General features: G+C 38.6%; 1 protein-coding gene across 1 annotated transcript; it reads right to left on the bottom strand.

The window, feature by feature from the left end:
• Window positions 1-1,055: 1,055 nt before the first annotated feature.
• On the bottom strand, window positions 1,056-21,474 carry LOC106119775 (zinc finger SWIM domain-containing protein 8). The gene is made up of 29 exons (XM_013314909.1): window positions 21,363-21,474; window positions 20,830-21,078; window positions 19,886-20,134; window positions 19,244-19,407; window positions 18,466-18,776; window positions 17,689-17,884; window positions 17,162-17,293; window positions 15,831-15,938; window positions 15,287-15,553; window positions 14,846-14,995; window positions 14,600-14,687; window positions 14,229-14,449; window positions 13,880-14,072; window positions 13,532-13,692; window positions 13,200-13,417; window positions 12,895-12,991; window positions 12,512-12,703; window positions 11,595-12,386; window positions 10,881-11,518; window positions 10,510-10,680; window positions 10,313-10,425; window positions 10,147-10,244; window positions 9,886-10,063; window positions 9,490-9,686; window positions 9,095-9,346; window positions 8,448-9,016; window positions 8,141-8,374; window positions 7,621-7,770; window positions 1,056-7,090 (listed from the first exon to the last, which is right to left on the bottom strand). Exons 1-29 carry the CDS (start codon window positions 21,472-21,474, stop codon window positions 7,024-7,026), a joined length of 6,567 nt encoding a protein of 2,188 aa, XP_013170363.1. The 3' UTR covers window positions 1,056-7,023.
• Between the last annotated feature and the right edge of the window lie 287 nt (window positions 21,475-21,761).

The raw sequence follows: 21,761 nt of genomic DNA, 5'->3' as shown, positions 1-21,761 counted from the left end.
GAAGATATTACGCTATGAACAGCAGAGTTCTCTTATTTATAAGACAACACGATTGATTCAAGAAAACCACCAAAATCCTCGAAAATCTACAAGCTGAAAATAAAACATCCGTACAAGGAAATTATTATTTAATTTTCTATGACAATTGTCTTAAAAACTAAATCTAGATTTGTTACCTGGGATTAAATATTGTCGAAATAAAACACCTTTTTTTTCTTAAATATAGAATAAGTATATTGAATAATTAAATAATGTTACCTCAAATATTTTGCCAAAAAAGACTTATAATATTGTGTAATCGTAAAAGTAATAATAAAAATTATCTAGATGTCAAAAAATTTCGAGTTTAGAGTGGAAACATACATTTTAATAGTAGTGATACATGAAGGAAAGTTTATTAGTGTCGTGATACGCACGATGCGTACGAATCTGATAATTATATTTGCCAAATAGGCACAGTATAGCAAAAGATTAATACATTGGCAAAAACAGAATCGTGCGTAAACAGTCTAATCAAATCACTAAGAATAAGTTTATCCTTTAATTACAACCATATAGGGCAACGGAGCATAATGCCTAATATTATATGTGATAAATATTAATGTCATAATAATTATGAATTTTATCACATTTAAAAAAACAAATATTTAAAACATCAAATAGTGCCAAAAAGAGGTATGAACTAAACACATTTAGACCTTTATTTAATATGTAATACAAATTAAATCATTTACGTCAAATTTTACGTCGTTAGAAGTATGTTTTTATTTCTTTGTAGTCTGATCAATTATAGACATAACATTCAAAAAAATCTTGTGTTGATTAAAGAGAAATAATTTAAATTGTGATAAAATCCATATAAGTACTGTTCTATAAGTATAATAAAGTATAATTACATATTACATTATATATAAGGGCGTTAGTTATCGTATAGTTTTACAAAACAACTCAAGAAAAGATTAATTAATATAACGTGTTATTGTGTTGTTTTACGATACCTATTTTGACATTTAATAGATTTCATGCTTGTATTTTCAACAATTTTCCTGTCAGTCTTTCGTCCAGTTGTAATAAATATATTGCCCAGATTAAATACATTGAAGTAAGCAACGGCGCGAAGACGAACTGTTTGCAATGTTACGGAATATTATGAGAATCTAGAGCGTATAATTGTGCCAAACTTATAAAAACAATGCAGTACATCCACTGACGACACATTCATAAAAAAAATGTTTTTCGATAAATGTTTCAGCGGTGGAAACCTACGTTATACTGACATTGTTGAGCTTTAAAATGATACATATGCGATATTAATAAAATAATGTGTATATAAAATGTATAATACGCTTACAAGTAGCCATTCGAACTGCGATGGTTACATATAATAGGCGGAGATACCACACTTACAAAGTGTAACAATTAAACTACAAATTGTGATGTATAAATTAATTATGCATCTTCGATTTAGAAACTAAACAGGCTACGGTATTTTTCTAACTGCTAGTTGTAATGTAAATAGGGCTGCCACCTCGGGTTTGACCGATCGAATTCTTTGGGTTGACACTTCGTATATTTGCGTCAGTACTTGATTATTTAAGTCGCGGGCGCGAATACGGGTGCTAGCAACCAGTTCAAACTGGTTAAATTAACTAGAAATCGCGAGCAAATCGCTAGCTCCGCCGCTAATTACATGTGAACATATTCTCATACAACGTCATATGTTTGATATTTCGTGTTCGCGCCCGAGTTACATATGAACACACACTTACGGGTTTGACATCGATGCCTTCGGTTTAGAATGTTGTAAAACATGTCACTTTATCTATCGTCGGCCATAGACTCAAGGGTTGACAATCCCTATATGGGTGGCTGAGATACGGTACAGGACTGGCGTGACTTACAACCTGCATTGTGAGGTAACTCATGACTTGAACTACTGTAATAGTATGATACTCTGTCCATATCAACATGAGATTTTTTTAAAACACAATAAAAGTTATTTTGATCGTAAAATCTTTTCATTACCAACCGTTATTAATTTAGTATGTTTTCATAATCACTCTTACAAGATTTAAGCATCGTAAAGTTTTAAAAAGAGTAAGCTTCGTTTCAAATATCTCATGTTGAAATGACTAGATTATACTGGAGGTAGCCATCAACACATTGCTCGATAAATACATTTGAGATTATAAAATAATATTTATACATCCGCAATGTATTGATATTGTGACAAATCCTTTAATAAATAAATAAACGTTACGCCCAAGGTTGGCCACCCCTGCATTTTGTTCTTTTACTCAATGAATCAAGTCAAGTTTCTGGCTATCACAAAGTGTATAAAACAAAAATACAATGTAGTTCTCCAAATAAATATAACCGACGTCGCGTTTTGTGATGCATGTAAAAGTTTAATTTGTGATGAAGTAATCATTTAAAACTATAGCATACTGTTCCGGCGACTTACGCTCTTTAAGTTAAAACCGTACTCGTGTTAATAAACTAATCAATAACTATAAAGCCTAACCACGTCTCGCGAATTTGCCTGATAACTGAGCGAATTACAACTATGACATGCATTAAACGACTAATTAAAATATGCTCCATACTAAAAGTTCTTATATTTATGAAACTAACGATATAATTATATAATTTTTCATTAAATATGCTTTTAAGTGTAAAAATAGTTCTTTCAGACAAATTGTCAAAGTACTTTTACATGCTTCGATGGAGTTCAAAATTATTCTCTTGAGACCGTTGTTACCAAAAAAAATGTTAATAATGCCCAACGAGATAAACATGTTATAAAGAATTTAGTACTCTAGAATAAATATTAAGATCGGCATGTCATTTTCTTAATTCGATTTAAAGCAAATAAAAATACGCACATTTGCAAATTATATTGGACGGCAAAGACGTTACACAAGTGACTGATAAACAAATACAAAATCTAATAGCAATAAATAATTGTAACCAGACGCGTCAAACTGCAGATTAATAACAGACTTTTTGATTAATAGTAAAGTGCGCGCCATTACGGGATCCAAGATGGCGCCGATGAGATGGTACATTCACAAACAATAAATCAGTAATGATTAAAAGTCTAGTCAGGTGATTATTATTTACTTTACGTCGTCGCATTATTTAATAGTAACAAGTTCAAATCGCAAACCTCCATAAGTGATAATAGTTTTTCGTAGTACTGGTTTTGAACACTATGAAAAATGTCGAGAAGATGCGAATATGCACTTTACTGTTCATATTCCAATCAGATCTAAAAACATATCCTTGTATATGACGCGCACTACATAACAAAATTGTTAGAAATAACTCAAAGTGCATTATTAACGAGTTGGTAATAGCTAGGACTATTGTTCGAGTAGACTAATAGGTTTAAAATTTTACAATCGTTACCGGTTCTATTGATATTTACTGACTATCAATTTATTCAAAGAAACGTGGAGACATACGTAGTCCTATATAAATTTCTTAGTCCGATCGTTACAATGTCAATTTATACTAACTAGCATTCTAAAAATTTACTAACTACTGAATGCTGAATACATCCACACTCGAATGAATGCACATAGACATCTACTTAGTAAAGATATTAAACTAAAAACTACGAAGACAACAGTTGGCAACAGAATGCGTATCCGACGTCAAATGGCAATAAACGCATCGATTGCTTAGACTTTACTACAAACTAGCGAACTATTAATTATATGAGGGTCACCTTCTGAGAATGCTATTTTCGTAAGTTCAAACACTCTTCCAATTCACCAACAAACGAAAGGTGTGTTATCAGATTTGTAAACCTAATTAATATTTCATCATATATTCGGAATTTTGTTAAATAATTAACTTTTGAATGTGAAGTACCGAAAATTTTGAAAATTTAATAACTTAATTATAAAAACATTTAATGCATAATGAGTTAAAAACGCATTACGCGAAATATAGCATCGGAGCGTAAAATCGGCACGGCCTGTAATTTAAACATAGTAATTGTGATACTTTGTGATCACTTGCAAATTACACGCGTCCCTGGCCACAGCATGCGTATAATTGCATCGCAAATAATCACTATTTTCCACTCTTTTTTGCCTATGTTAATTTTCAGTGAAATACATTACATCTTGATTTATGTATAATATATAAACGATGAAAGACAACATTATGATGGAAACTGCAAATAAGCTCAAAGATGTTTGAAGTCAACCCGAAATAGGCCAGCATTGTTGACTGTGGCCTAGTGACTCTTAACATGGGGTAGGCTCCGGTCCCCTCGATTAGAGATTTGATAAGTTGAATACGACGATATAAACTGCTAGCTTTAAAATTATTTCAGTAGATCCGAATACGATGAATATACCTTCTAGTCTAGAACATGCTTTACTGACCCGTATTCTTTATTCAGTCTACGTGTCCAAACAATCGATGGTAATTAACCAGTTCACGTCATCTATCAAATTACATTAACACACCAAATATTAAGTACGTCTACATATAAATGATATCTTAATTTATATTGCTTTATGGTATGTGGAACTTTTGTATGTTTCCGATATATATTCTTACCCGATCTTATTGTAGTGTAAAACTCGTATTTAGATATATGTTGCCGACTGCTGCCTTATCCGCTGTTATATACTCCCGAACGCCTCAAAAACACTACTTTGCATTATTATATAATAATATAAACGTGTAAATAAAGTTACTATAGTTAATCGAACGCACGCAACGTGTTCGTCTGCGAACTATACGTAGACATTCGGACACAAATTTCGACAAGAGAATATCAAAAATAGTGTATCGACGGCCGTTATCTACAATCTGTCTTATATATCTGTACTCGGGCTACTTTCCTCACCCGAGTCATCTGCCAATTATCATCATATAATGGACTATTGTTATAAAATTTTGAATTTTTCATCTCTTTTAAATCTACCCACAAACAATTTTCCTTTTTAAATGAATTTACCTGCACCTTCAAAATTTAGTTAGGATTTTTTTTCTCCAATCAGTTCAAATAAATCGTCTCAAACCCATCCTCAAAAATGCATCCTCAGATTGTAGTTCTAATATCGTCTAATAGATAATAAAATATCAAAATAAGCGTCGAACACAAAAAATAATATTTGAAATGATACTAAAGTCTTATTTAAATAAACGACAGAGATCTTTAAAAATAATTCGCTAATGGACTTTCAAACGAGTCTGGCCGTATGGACAACGCAAATTCAATATTATTACGATGGAAATCGAAAACTAGGAAATGGTTATCCATATGACATATAAAATTAAACTAAGAAATATTTAATGCTAACCAAAACTGAACTCATAAACAAAAAGTTGAGGTGTCGAAAGTTAAAACTATGCTACGATGTGTATACAGTGCTATCCAAACTTTATGGCGGCTCGGAATATCGCACTTTCAGCTATCTGGGAGCCGTCATAAAGAATGAATCTTATAATACCACTCCAAAGGTGAGACATAAAGTCTCAGTTTTGATTAACATTCCTCTCATTGTAATTTAACATCATAAGCAAACAAATTAAGATCTTTTGCTGCAAGATATCAAACAATATACTAAGATTTGTATAAACAAGAAACTATTTTAAAAAGATTTAAAGTACATCACCACTGGGCTTTCAGACGTCTCCCGCAACTGACTAGTTAACAGCTTATTTGTAAGAAATGCTTTAATCGATGAAAATATATGATCCGTACGCGTGCAATATTGAGACTAGTGTGGAATCATATTCGCGTGACGTCATAGTACTAATGTCTCGTGTTATCTTACACGAGTGGCATTTGATTTCATTTGTGCATTTTACTTGTCGAACGCGAATCTTAAAACTTAGAATAACAACGAAAGTAAGTCTATTATTCTTTGCAATTTATCGATAAGAAAATAACCCGATATTTGAGATTGTTTTCTTTCCTTTATTCATATGTTCTTTTTTTTGTTTTTTTTTTTAAATTTTTCTTTTCAGTTAGAATTTAATGAAATCTGCACATGTAATGCTGTTTTGCGAATACATATGCAATGTTAATACATAAATGATGTTATTAAATATAACCAAAATACGAAAAATCAAATGAGGCATGTAAATAAATAAATAGAATGAATATACGCAATTAATCATTCTATAGATCGATAATTCACGTGAGCAAAAAAAATGTTACTAATCTCTGCTAATGTTTACTAAGCAATTTCATCTCTTAAGATGTAAATACACACAACCGTCGAATACCTCGAATTATTCAAGGTTCTAATAGCATATTATTAATAATGTAATGAATTATACATATATGCATTGTCACCGACGTTGTCAAAACAACTTAGAAAATGATTTAAGTAAACAATAATGCGTTACGTGCTGGGCAGGGGTTCGCAACATTTTACTGTGATTATCAAAACTACGTGTTTTTTTAATAACTGAGATCGAATACCCTAAACACGATCGTCGGAACTAACACTAAAAGAGGTATTTGCAACTCTAAATGCTTAACAAAGTGCTATTGTGTTGTTTGTAACGCGATTTCTCAATAATGGAATGTCTAGTCCCAGATCTACATATATTTTACTGAAAGAAATTTTAAACATACACACAAACATTCTTATAACATAACCAAAGACTTGTGTCTTTGAGTAAGTAAATTTATAAAGAAATTAAGCTAAAGAGGATAAGTGCATTTTAAATAGTAGTAATTATTTCCAGTACTAATTTTCTGGAATATTTCATTTAAAAAAATTATCAGCTTCCCAAAAACAAAAGACGAATTGAATGAAATCAAAAAATGTCATCATCAAAACATAAAACATAAAATGTCGAAACAATAGATTGATTGTCGAAGGATATTTGTGTGGATTGTTCGACAGTTATCGGGTTATAAAGAACACAAGCACTAAGCAAACATTAGAGAGGTAAGTAGTACAAGAGCCGGTAGTCCGGACCCTGCATGGGATGCGACAGTTCGGGCGCGACGCACTGCACCATACAAACTATCGGCTGACGTCATTTGCCATTCGTCTGCAGCGCCGCGTTCAACTGCGTCCAGAGATCCTTCTTGCATGACTTCGATCTGAAACAAATACTCATATATATCCCACTTATATAATTAACCGACAAACTCCTACAACCATTAGACATTATTAGTTAGAATCGTTTGGCGCGAATGGCGCGTTTTCGTTACCAAGGCAACTGTCAGAATAATTAGTGAGGGGACATAAACGTCGACATTTTAGTATGGCTAGTGTTGCGCCAGTACACCGGCACTCTGTCGAATTTTCTAGCTAACACAACAGAGACAAGGAAAAACACATCTTAAACGCTTTACATAAAAATCAAACTGAAATGATGATACCATTGGTAAAAATCATTTTAATGGACAGGACAAAAATCCTTTGCATCGAGCGAATAGAAAGGGCGTTCCCTGTTGCGCCAATCGGCCCAATAGGATATTTTTCCTATTAGGCCGATTGAGTCCATATGATAAATGCCAAACGGCCGAACTGGCAACACCCAATAGCCTGAGTACTCTTAGAATATATCATTAAATTATAAAATAGAACAGGCGATAGGCAAAGTCAATATGATTTTAGTTCTGCATACCTGCGCAGCGAAGCGAGCCACTCCTTGAACTGCGTATGCCCCTCAGGCGTTAGCTGGAAGGCGGTGCGCGCTGATAGCACCACGCCCACGAACTCCTCGTACTCCAGCGGCGTCAGGTGGTACAGCTTCTGGTGGATGCACTGGATGTACCTGCACACAAATGTTAACTTACAATTGGTGTTCTCCATTCCAATCAACACTAAGACCCACCCGTACTATACTCAATGCTTAATAAATAAAGTTATTCAACGTGATAGTCATGATTGTAGTCAAGTTGTCAAATTATAATTGTGGTATATAATTTTAATTATGACTTGAAATAGAAAACTATCCAAAACTGTGAAGAAGTTCAATGATCCACCGAGCAAAGTTCGAAATACTAAAATTTTAAATAATTTTAATTAGACTTTCTCCTACATACAGAATATTGCAACAATCGATACGTCTCAGCCCAAGTTTCATATATCCTTAACTAAGCTAAAACTATAGTAAAACTAAACAAAAATGAATGTATGCTTACATTTGCTGACACTTCTGCACGAGGGGCGACAGTGCGCCGCGGAAGTGCTGCATGACCAGGTGATGAGGTCCGCCGCGCGCCAGCCAGTGCGCAGACTCCACGCACAGCTCGTACAGCACGAACGGCGACACCACAGAGTTCACCGCGCACATACAGAACTGGTGCAAGTACTGCGCGCCCAGCCGCTTAGATATACGCAGCAGCCATTTCACGTGCTCACCGTAAGGAGGGTTCCTGCAAATATGCAACATCATAATAAAATCATTTTAAATTAAATGTTTAGAATAAAAGATAGGAGAAACAATACCTTCCAAATTTATTCTGCGGGCGGTCATCGTGCACCCGCCTGGCTTGCGTCTCCAGAGCCAACATGCCCACTCTGTACGCTGCCAGCAAACGCCTCAATTGCGCTTGAGGTAGCGAGGGCAGCGGCGCGGAAGGGGGCATGCCACCTACGTTGCCCACGTTTCCGACGTTCGCCACGTTGCCCATATTAACAACCACATTGTTTCCCATATTTCCCACATTTCCTGTGTTGCTCATATTTCCAATTAATCCTACATTTCCCATGTTGTTAACGTTGCCCATGTTTCCCATGCCACTCACGTTTCCCATGTTGTTAACATTCCCCATGGTACTAACGTTTCCGATAGTGGTCAAGTTTCCCATGCTGCTAACATTTACCATGTTGCTGGTGTTTCCCATGTTTCCTATATTGGCTACGTTTGCCATGTTGCCCACATTGGGAATTGTGCCCACGTTTGACACAGTGCCAACTCCATTTACGGTATTAACGGCACCCACAGCGGATACGGTGCCCACGCCCGCTACCGCAGTGTGTGTCGCTGGGATCGGTGGGGGGATCGGTGCTGGATGCTGTGATAAAAAAGAAAAGGTAAGCCGGGACAAATTCGAGGCATAAACAATTTCATAACGTGATGCAGGAATACTTACATTGACAGGTATAGATGGCGGTAGCGAGTGCGACGGGTGCGCTGGGAGAGCGGGCAGTGCGGGCAGCGCGGGGAGCGGCTGGTGCGGCACGTGCGCAGGCAGCGACGCGTGCGACACGTGCTGCGGCATGGAAGCGTGCGCCGCGTGTGCCGGGAGCGCGTGCGGGTGCGGCGGCGGCGCAACTATACCCCGCACAAAGTACTGCGGCAGAGCGTACTGCGGCGCCGGATGAGGAGGCGGTGCGCCTCCGTACTATAAATGTTTAATACAATAATTACGGTTTAATTTTAAAGTTTTAGGGTAAATTTAAAGTTTATTTTAGTTATATTTTAAGAATTAACAACAATGAAAACATTTGACAATATAAAAAAATATTAAATGTTATTGCTGGTGACCTGCAGCTGGTAGATGGGCGGCGGGTAGGGGTGGTAGGTGAAGGGGTAAGGCAGGGCGTAGGGCATGGGCATGGCGAGCGGCGGCGGCGCTCGGTACTGCGGCTCCTCCGCAGCCTCCTCCTCGCTGCCCTGTCGCAGGTACAGCTCGTGCCAGTAACGCGCCACCGTGTACAACACCTCGGGGTACACTCCACCACCTGAACATAATAAGTTTGCTATAGTCGAATTCTCCGTCGCATCCTCTGACGAGTTCCCTAAAAGAAGTCTTCCATACATTTTGTTCCTTATCCTTATTTAAATTTTTCCTCTATAATTTTTAGTAAGGCATCCACAACTCGTATAACTATTACCTTTGTGTGATAAGGAGTCATTCATCAAGATATATATATATATCACCTTTAGCTGCAGCCTCTACTGTGAGGCAGGCGCGCTCGAGCATGGCGTCGCTCTGCTCCTTGCACTGCAGCACGGCGCGCTGGATCTCGTTGTAGTTGAGCGCATGCGCATGCGGCAACACCGACAGAGCCAGCTCCGCTGCCGCGCGCACTATGTGTACGTCGCGACCTGACGACGCCTACGAATCACCGTATTATTAACTTTATTCCCAGTCTTTACCGAAGTAAAAAATTATCTGAAATCAGGGGAAATTAATAATACCTTATCAGCAATGCCCGCAGCTTCCGGCGGAGTTAAATGTCCCTCCCAGGCGTCGATTAAAAACAAAATGGCAGGTGCACCGATGTCCATAGCTTGACCTGATCGCAAATGAGATCATAAACAATTTGACTATCAAGTAACAAAAAATAGAAATTCCGTGACCTACCTGTGACCCAGCTAACATGCGAAGAGTACGTACGACTCAACCAATTCGCACTGACGCAGTTGTGCAAGCCCAGTGCATAGAGACCCAATTGAAACGCAGCCATGTGTAATCCTCTGCAAATGATTAGAATAACGTTACGAGCACTTAAACTACCAATACATCAAAAGTTTGGGCTAGGGAAGGGTAGTGTATGTTACCTATGCGGCCCCTGCGGTTCCTCCCTGGCACACGTGGTCTGTGTAAAGAGACTGGTGCTGGAGGTGCCGCCCGCTTTGAATAGCACGGACTTAGCGAGCTCGAACATGAAGTGCGCCGACGCCTCCGACGGCTGGTTGGGTACGGAAGGGTAGACGCGTTTCCCTTTATATCTGGAGGAAGTAATGTGATCACTTATATGCATGTAACAGACGAGAAAAAGCACAATGCACCATTAAGAAACAAAAACACCCGAAGTTATTAATTGAAGAACAATATAATAATTAAAGTACATATACAATTTCAACACCGAAGAAAGTTAATTTCATCGGTGTCGGATCATTTGTAAAACAATTGTAAAACTTAAACATACCTCGAATCTTTAGATCTTGTGATGGACTGCGTATGCGTATGTTGCGAATGCTGCGGCGGCTGCATCGGCTGCATGGGCTGCGAATGCTGCGGGGGCGGCATGTGTTGCAGCTGCGTCTGTGCCGGCAGCTGCGTCTGTGCCGGCAGCTGCGTCTGTGGCGGCAGCTGCGTCTGTGGCGGCAGCTGCGTCTGTGCCGGCAGCTGCGTCTGTGCCGGCAGCTGTGTCTGTGGCGGCAGTTGCGTCTGCGGTGGCAGCTGCGTCTGCGGCGGCAGCTGTGTCTGTAGCGGCAGTTGCGTCTGCGGTGGCAGCTGTGTCTGGAGCGACAGCTGTGTCTGAGTCGGGATCTGTGTCTGCGGCGGGAGTTGTGTCTGCGGCGGGAGTTGTGTCTGCTGCGGGTGCAGTGGTTGCTGTGGGAGTTGTGTCTGCGGCGGGAGTTGTGTCTGCTGCGGGTGCAGTGGTTGCTGTGGGAGCTGCGTCTGTTGCACGAGCTGAGTTTGCTGCGAATGTTGCGTGTGCTGCATGTGGGGATGTATTGGCGGCATCGAAGTGTGCTGCGGCGCGGGCAGCATCACCGGCGGCGATGATTCCGCATCGGCTATCACCAGCCGCTCAATGTCCGATACCAATGAGCATGGTGCCTGTTACAATCATAAATTATTTTTAAGTAACTATAGCATAGATAAATTTATAGCAGTTAGAGGTGAGGTTGCTAACCTGTTGTTGCATCGTCGGCTGCGGATGTGGCGCGGCGACCGGCAGTGGGGGCAGTGCGGACACGTGCGCTTGGTGGGCGTGGCCAGTGTGCACCACGTGCTGCTGGTGCGGCGCGTGCGCCACGTGTGGCGGGTGCGTCACATGCGCTACATGCGGAGCATGCGATGGATGTGGTGCATGTTGAGTGTGCGCGTGTTGAACGTGCGCAACATGTAGCGCCTGCGCTGCGTGTTGAGCATGCGCGGCATACTCGGCAGCTTGTTGAGCATGCACGGAGTACTCGGCTGCGTGCTGGGCATGCGCGGAATACTCAGTTGGGTGTTGAGCATGTGCGGTGTACTCAGCTGCGTGCTGAGCGTGCGCGGTGTAATCAGCTGCGTGCTGAGCGTGCGCGGTGTAATCAGCTGCGTGCTGAGCGTGCGCGGTGTAATCAGCTGCGTGCTGAGCGTGCGCGGTGTACTCAGCTGCGTGCTGAGCGTGCGCGGTGTACTCAGCTGCGTGGTGAGCATGCGCGGAGTACTCGGCTGCGTGCTGGGCATGCGCAGCGTAATCAACGTGCGGTGCGTGCTGCGGCACATGCGCCATGTGAGGGGGTGGCGGGCCGGTGTGCACCTGATGTGCGGCATGAGGTGAGTATGCCACGTGTGCCGCATGTGTCGCGTGAGAGGCGTGTGCTCCATAGTGCTGCGCGATGCCGGCTTCCGAACGATAAGAACTGAGGCGCGGGTTGGTCATGTAGTACAAGCTCACCATCGGGCCTTTAGTGAGCTGATGGATTTCGCGATCTAGTAACTGTAGGGACAATTTTGACAAAAGTTAAGTTTAAGATAAAACCTTTAAACGTTCAATTTAAAAAGTGTCTTTGCAAAGTTAGGAATAGAAAAATAATATAATTTTAAAAAGAAAAATAAACTGACTTTGTTCATAACCCTGGCTATCTTGACGGGATCGTCTCTATAGTGGCCCAGCAACTGTAGAGCGAGCTCGCCTCGCTGCCGGCGCGTGCCCTCGCACAGCAACGGGTGTTCCGCTTCCGACACATTCGCCTTCAGACCCAAAGCCGCCACGGCTGCTTCGAAACCCAATAATTCATCCGACGGCAAACGTTCCTAAAAAAAACAGTTTTGCTAAAGTCCTCAGCAATCTTCTCTAAAAGTCTTCCCACCCCAATTCAAATCAAAACATATAGAAGTGATTACATAGTTAACGACGAGTTTGCATACTCACACTTTCATTACTAAATAAACCCTTATTATATAACAATAATGAAAAATAAACATTACTTTGAAAAAATACTTACCACTGGCTGCTTTCTATCTTTATCAACTGCAGAGGCAACCAAAGCATCGAACAAGAAGGAAGCGAGTGTAATGGGCAACAATGTGGGACCACGATTTCTGCAATAATGAAAACTATAATACTGTTAATCTACGTATTTCAGTTTTTCCATATGACAAATCAGATAAATGTAAAATCGGAATATTATAGAAATTGTTTATCCTACCATAATTGATAATTGAACATCTATTACATCTATGATCATAGAAGGAAGTTACTAAAATATTATGAGATAAGTACTAATACTAGTATATTCAGTCGTAATACCTTAAAACACCATCTCGCAGTTGTTCAGCCTTTTCCCTTGCAAGAGCGAGTTGTTGTCCGCCCATTGGCAACTTCTTCAGCAAGGAGACCAGCTCAGTCTCCTGGTTGCTCAGCTTCACTTCCAAGGACTTGGTGCTGGCGGGCGGCCGCGACATCTCAAGGGCGTACAGACCCACGCGGAACGCTAATTCATGATGCTCGCTGAATTCACTCAATACCTGGAGATAAATAACATTTAATAATTTAAAAATTAGAGAATAGAAAGAAATCATATTTATTTATTTTCTCATCAAATTTCTTTAAAATAAATCTTTAGAATTAAATTAACATACTGTGCATAGGAAGGCGCACTTAGCGAGCGTGGCCGAGGCGAGACAGGTGAGACGGTGCGTGGCGGCGCACAGGCGCGGCGGTGGCAAGTGCCGCTTCTTCGCGCGCCGCACCTCCGCCGCAGCAGCCGCTGCAGCCGCATTGCTCGCGTTGCTTCCGAAACCTACACCAAAATATTCCCATAGTTACACATATGTAATAAGTCATTTGCTTTGATAAATACAATAGCGGTATTATCATATAGTGAAATACATTACTATCTTTTAAGTTTAACTGTAAATTTTATCGTGTTATGTTAGCATCACTTGGCGGGAGCAACTACTGTTTAACAAAAAAGTATTGCCAATCACCGAGTGCAGGAGGTCTAGAGAGCAGGTCGCGGGCGAGGCTAGCACCGAGCGCGCATGCCTCGCGCGTGTAACCGTGCGCCTGCAGGCCCTCGGCGCGAGCGAATGACTCCTCCCACCCGCATCCCCAGCCCGCCACTGCACCGCCGCCTCCTCCTTCTCCTCCACTGCCGCCGCCGCCTCCGCCGCTAGAAGACTGCAACACAACACACAATAAATACGGCAAAATTTAATATTAGTTGTATTTTAAAGTGTTGTATTGGCAAAGTTCGAACTATACAAAAACATAATATTATATACATATAAATACAAAGATAAAGTGTGTTTGAAAGTTTTTTCAACATATACTGACGGCAGGGTGCGCGTGCGCGCTGGATCCAGCGCCCTCGCTGGCGACGCGTCTCGCAGCTGCCGCGTCATAGTAGTACATCTGGCAGTCGTCGTCCGAGACCGAGTCGTCGTTGGAGATGCGTCGACGTGCGTCGTCAGAAGACACCGGCGGAGAACTGGACGCGTGCGAGTCCGTGTCGCCGCCGCTCTGTTGCAATATCTCTTCTTCATTCTCGCAGAAACCTATAAATAAATTACATATTTTAATTTTTATAGAAATAATCTGTAGCTTGCTTAAAAACAAATGTTAGTTTTTTATGCTAATCTACTCGGTGACCACTTAATGACTGGAGTGGGCAGTGTCAGGCTACTAGCCTATTGTTTGTAACGTACCTTCAGATGATACACTGGAGTGATTGCCATCTCCCATTGATCCAGAGTCTCGCGGCGGTACATTAGGTCTCACTCCCGAACCTGACGGCTGAAAAAATTGATATGTATACATCAGGGACCTACACAGTGTACCACTTACATAAAAAATCTTTGTTCTTGACAAACCCTGCACCTTACAAAATAACCAATTTATAACACGAAATTCGTATTAAAAATTTTCGCAAAGATTTTTCAAGTTTCCCATACCTGATTCGACGGTCCTGGTATAGCCAAGTCAACAGTGTGGCGACTAGTCCTGTGCATCATCGCGCGCTGACTTTGCATTGAAGGGTCCTGGTTTGACAATCGGTAACTCAATGACATTTCATTGTTTAATACTGCTTTTGAAGAATTCACCTGAAAAATTATATTAATGTTATATTCTTTCTAATACTACTATATTAGATAGAATATAACAATGATTTCTAAAACTACAAAACATTGGATAATCTATAATTTTATTGCAAATAAACATTTAGTTTTTAATATTTTTGTATAATTTGATTTATTTCATGGACACAAGCTAATAAAATCCATTGGGTCTAATACGAGTAAAAATTATAGATTTACAAATGTTTTTGTATGTATGTATAATTTATGTTCTGAATCCTTAGTAGCACAAAAAGATAGTATGATTAGACTAAATACCTGATGCACACTATCATTGTGTTTGTCAGTATGACGGAAGATGGTGAACGGACTGTGATACAACGGATTCAGATCTTTGCTGTAAGTCACTCCTGGTATCTGATAATCATCCCACTCCAAGAAGCAAGCCTCCATAGCGGGATGGAAGCCGGGGAACACTTCGTTCTCACTGATACCATTTATGTATGGCGAATGCGTATGAGATCTTGAATGCCTTGAGTGAGACGATGATGAACTCATATTGAGATTGTTACGATTCTTTGCCACCTGGATAAAAACAAAAGATTGTTATTTATAATTGAAATAACAAAATTTCTAGATCATAATCTAGAATCTTTATGTTTGGAAACTTCTAAGCTATAAATTATAGTTGTACACCTGTTTACTATGGAATTACTGCCATAGAAAATCTTAATTGGTAACTTAGGCATACTTGGCGCGGATGTATTACGAATATCTACACTAAGGACCGCTTAACTAATTATTAAACTACTATGTAGTAATTTTCGACGATGGATAGTTACATGTGGTAATGTATACTCGCCTTATCCAAGACCTTCATGTGCCATTGAGCGAATTGTTCGTGCAAAGTGTCACGTTCGTGAGGCGCCAGAGACGGATTAAGTGCTGCCAGTCGCCAAAGCACTACCATCTGAAAGCAATACCATTTATAACAAAGGCATTGACAACATTCTTACTATGAGTTTCCTTTGACAAAACATGTATAAAAACATATAGGGATATATGTAATTCAGAAGAGGAAAGCCAGTTATACATATTTCACTGGTATCAATTGCTCAGGTCAGTCTGCAGTGTAGTTATAGTCAAAACGATCACCCTTTTGCAAACAGTTGAAAATTCTTTCAAAGAAGTTTGTTGACACCACCTCATTTCGTTATCGTGTCTTGTAATTTATCATTTAAGCCAAACTCGATATTTAGCTTAAAAAACACTAATAAAAATATACATGTTTAATAGAATTTCTATGATAGCAAATATCTCAAATAGAATTTGTATAACATGAAATATATTATGAGTCTTTCTTTGGAAAGTTAATCAACACACTTGAAGACTCATAAATAAACATTTTCTATTAGACATGTAAGCTTAATATTGCAATTTGTGTTGATAGCTAGTTACATGTAGCTCCCGTATATGACGCGCTGTCGGCTCATTTCGTCTCAGTGTTACGTAACAGCAGTCTTGTCGACTCGTATTTGACGACCAGGAAATAAACTTTCCTACAGCATAAAAAACGTATACCGAGTGAGCAAAATATATAAATGATAACATCACACGCATTTTTAAAACTTTACTTTAAATAAATTAGATATCAAGCCTTTTATGGCTTTTATGGATATTTTGTATCCCCTAAATGAGCAATTTGTGAAAAGACAATTCCGCAACTTTGAAGAGTCGTTTAAACAGCCGAAACCAATTTTCAATCTTTGAGAATAATCCGAATTTTTTAATAGGAAATAAAAAGTAAAAAACGAAGTACAAAAATTTATTCGATCGTCCTCTGAGCCATAGATGATGTTTTTTTTGATATTTAATCAGTTAAATTTGAATTGAATTAATTAAATTCCGCGAATAGTCAAAAATATTTCTAGGTAATTTTGATTTCGATCATAAGTGAAGTATTATATTAGCTGTTGCCCGCGACACCGTCCGCGCGGTTTTAGAATAAAACTTGATGGGTAGCCTATATGTTCTTCGAGGCAATGCTCTACATCTATGCCAAATTTCAGCGAGATCCGTTAAGCCGTTCTGGAGATACATTCAAACATCCATCCATCTAAACATTCGCATTTATAATATTAGAAGTAAGATTAGTAAGATATAGGTATGTAAGCAGTAGTAGTGTGTGGTTACCTCATCACATAGCGAGGAGCAGGCGTGCTGTGCGGCGGAGTTGCCGCCGGCACCGCCGTGCTTGCCGCCCGCACCACCAGACCCGCCCCAAGCCACCAGCGCTGCCTTCGTACTGTACCACCACACTATGATCTGCACAAATAATTCTTTATTTAACAATAGTAGTTTCTAGTGACTTCGTCCACGCAGAATTAAAACAAAAAAAAAACTAGTACTAAATATATCCTATATCCCCCGAGAGTAGTGTAACTTTTTCCTACCGTGAATAAAATTTTTCATATAGATTCAGTAGTTTTGAAGCCTATCCAATGAAATTTTTCTTCTTTATAACATCAATATAGACAATTAATGTAATTTTTTTTTTATCATATACAGGCATTCTAAACAAAGGTACATCAACCAAAATATGGTATTGAATTGCAATAAAGAAAAGAAAGAAGAGATTATTTTAATTAAATCAAGAAATAATAAGGTAACAACATTGTTCCAAGTTATAGAGACCACAATAATACCTAATTTTAATTTACCTGTTCACAAGCCATGATCTCTTCGGTGATGATCTCTAACAGGGGTATAGCATTCCTGTCATTACGTTTGAACATCTCGCGCACTATGGAGAGCAGGTTCCACATGCCTTCAGGCTCTCGCCCTCTCAACGGACGCAGGAGAGATGTCCATTCCGCCGCCGCCGGTGGGGCGCTAGTACTTAAGTAATTCACATCGCTGTAATATTAATATTGATTCAATAATATAGTACTGGATGTGAAATTATATTTTTCAGTTGTACTATTTAATTTCAGGTCTTTAAGACCATAGAGATACGTGAATTACTATATCTTTTTATTCACTGAGACTGTCATATGGAAAAAGATCTATACAACTTTAATCTTCAGATTAGTTTGTTCTAATAAATTTATATTATTTTTATATTTACATAATACGAATAATTTACAAAAAAACAATAATAATATAAGCATGTATCCATTGACATTTAAAGGTTTAATAAAGTGCATTGTAACGTTACATTTTGAACTTTGATCAATGAATCAACTTGCCACATCCTATACCACAATTATTATAAAATTTGTGGCTTAGTTATTTAGCATAATGGGATGCATAAAACTGAAAACGCAATAAAAGCATAATCAACTAGTTTGTGCTCTTTATAATATTAAATATTGATACAAAGCCAAAAATAATAAAAGGACGCCAGCTCTTGATCGTAAATCGCCAAACGTCATTTCATAATAACAACCTAAAAATATTCTACAAACAAATGCAAAAGTTGATTTCCATAAGCTTACCTAAATACTATAGGAGCTGGTACACAAAACTTGACTAAAATCTTGTTGATATTACAGTGCAAAGTCTTTTCATCGAGAAACCATGAGGTATATTCATAAGCTGAGGCTCCCGCTGTGGGGTCAGGAGCCCCACATGTGGCATTAATTTGATTCGGTTGAGCTGATAATAGTTCATCCAGTATTCTTTGAGCCGTGGGTAATACTTGTCTGGGCAACTCCGATATGAGGTATTGTGCAAATTTTTGCAGTTGATCTCTTCGTAATCTTTGCAGTGATTCGGACACTGGTGCTCTCAGGCATACTTGTGTTGGCTTTAACAATAATTGTTTTTATAAATGTATACCAAATACTCAACAATATAACTCACGCCTTTAACCCAGAGGGGTAGGCAGAGACTATAGATCTCTGTTTGCCGCGGATCTGACAGAACTCTCGCATTACATCCATTACATTCACACATCTACGCATATATGCATGTCGGTTTAGTGTGCTTTAGATACTGCTCTTATTGATGATTTCATTAATTTGTAGGGTATAAATCTGTCTGAGACAGCACCGGCCTACACTGCCGCGCACTTTGTCGTCATAAGTTACCTTTGTTAATCTCCTTTCATTCTTCCTCTTAATGTATCCAAACCATCTAAACATACCTGTTTTAACTCTACTCACAACATCCTCTTTTAAAGCATGTGCTTCCTAATCCTGTGATTTGCAGTCATCCTATTATACTCCTAATTCACATAAAACAAATTCACTGAAAAACGTAAATATTACTCACTAGATGTATTCTAAAGAGGCATACTGCTACAATATGAGAACACCAATGGGCCGCTGATGCGCAAGTACAATTGCATGAGGAGATCCTCTGCCTGTCAAATGTTACGGCCACGTTGAATTGAGCCCTTGGCATGTTTAGAACCACTGTTGCTGATAAATGGAACCCTAAAATAAAGAAATCCATGAACATTCTTATTCCATACCAGCGGTCGCCTGCGACTTCGTCAACGCGAATTAATAAAAACAGCCTAAGTTACTCCCACACATTGGCTTCCAGTCCGGTAAAAGTGCCGTCAAAATCAAACCAATTGTTACAGAGATAATCTAAAACTAACCTGGATTTGCAGACAGACAGACCAACAAAAATGTAAAAAATTTGTTCTCCGTAATAACTAGTGCAAATATGTCTTGATTTTTTTTCTATATTTCATACATACACTCTAATTTTATTAATTGTATAGTTATGTGCACTTCATTGTTTTAGATTTGGAAATAAACAAGACTTCCAATTTTAAATGTAGTCTGTTAACATGAAATACTATAAAGTCAATGATGGTTGCATTCAACACATACAGATTATTACCAAGTAAATAATGATGACAATATGACACTGTAATATGGTATTTTATCATACAAAACTTACCAATTTGTAAAACGTCTTTGACTGCCCTGTCTCTGAAGAGATGTTCACCCCTTTGAAACTCATCAGCTGATCCATTTGCGAGACAGGAATACAGCCGGACATCATCCTCACTGTCAGGGAAACTCCAGAAAGCAATTTGCAGCTGCAGCTGCTCAGGCACCGGTGGATATACATGTTCCACTAACTCAAATGGTATGTTGCATGCTACACACTTTGCTGCCAGGTCACTTAATGTTGACACAGTTTTTTCTACAACATAATAGTTGTAATGAGGATTTTGAATATCTTAACAGTGGTGAACAATAAATTTGTTTTATAGCTATGAACTAAGTCTTAGTTGTCTTATGAATAATACGGCAAATGGATACTTATTGGGAGACAGCTAAATTTATAATACTTAAAAATATAAACAGTTAAATTTCATTATTTGTTAACAAATTATAATTATTGTTTTATTTCATACTTTTCACCTTACTCATTGTAACTATATATTGTACATATTTAATTAAAATGATAAATGAAAACTTAATTATAAACAATGATATCATAAAGGCAGATAATATGGAGAGAAAGTTGTAAAAGTTATACACAACTGACCTTTTATTATTTATTATACACTCATTTAGATTATAGAACAAAGGAAAACTACAGATCTTGCAGGGATTTGAAAGCAAAGCTATTATTATTATTACTGTTCGGTCAGTCAAAGGTAAATGACTTCACGACACCTGTTCTTTATGCCATCGTATATGTATAATGTACTCGAGTATCACGATCGCATGTATACGATACCAAAATTTGTAATGAAAATAAAAACAATTCTTAACTATGAAAGACTATGATCATGTTGATTAGTTATATGAAACAGAGTTATATAAAATAACAACTAAAATATTCACTCTTATTACGATACAATGAAACAAAGGATCAGCTGTATAACTTACCTTGAACAATCTTTTTCACAGGACGGCCGTAAATGTTTTGTAATATTGGCGGTCTCCTCCATCCGCGCCAATTGTTGCAGAGACTTTCAGGTTCAGAACTCCAACTACAAAGGGAATCTTCTTCGAAACGTTCGGAATCTTCAAAGCTGAAATGGTCACCTTCTTCCCAATCAAGGAGGGGGGACCCCACGTCGACTCGGGCGGCTCGTCCCCCTTTTCCATTATTATTTGATGTCCCCGCCACTTTATCTTAATTTATCAAGATTATTTTAAAATTACACTCGCTGATGGCTGCAGCGAATTGCCACAGGGGGTATCGCCAACCACTAAATAAGCATACTACTTCTTTATAAGCTAAAAGTTTTATGTAACAAGACAACAACTTTGGAAATATTTTTTCCAGGAAAAAAGATACATTACAAACTTGAATATCTGAAGCGTTTCCTATTTAGAAATCAAAATCCTAAATAAAGTCTCATCGAGCACAATAACAAATATGGCCGAACAACGTCCCATCCCTTCCCGTCCCGTACCTCCCTTCTTCCCAATCGCGCTATGGTTCAATTTGTTAAATTCACGTATAAGTTTACAGATGAGCCGGTAGATGTCAGTGATGGAATAAAAAAACCTCCCTTGCCAAACCATAGGTATAGTTGCTTAGTAAGTGGGAGAAATCAAAATTCATTTTCAGGAAATAATCTTTGGAGAGCCTATAAATGGGTAATACCTACAAAAGCTTTAATCAAAACCCCTTCGACGCCTGAAAGCACGATAGAAAACATTCTAAGCATTTTCGATTTCTCCGAGCATTTACATTCGGTAGATGGACAATACGATGACTGTTCAAATTAAAATAATCTGTTATTAACTTAGATGTGAAATGTTTTCATAATATAACTTATAGTATATGTTTTGGTAATTTAATTTTAATA

Source organism: Papilio xuthus, unplaced genomic scaffold (genome assembly GCF_000836235.2).
Source record: "Papilio xuthus unplaced genomic scaffold, Pxut_1.1 DF829129.1, whole genome shotgun sequence".
Classification (NCBI taxonomy): Eukaryota; Metazoa; Arthropoda; class Insecta; order Lepidoptera; family Papilionidae; genus Papilio; species Papilio xuthus.
This window is presented reverse-complemented; position numbering and strand designations above follow the sequence as displayed.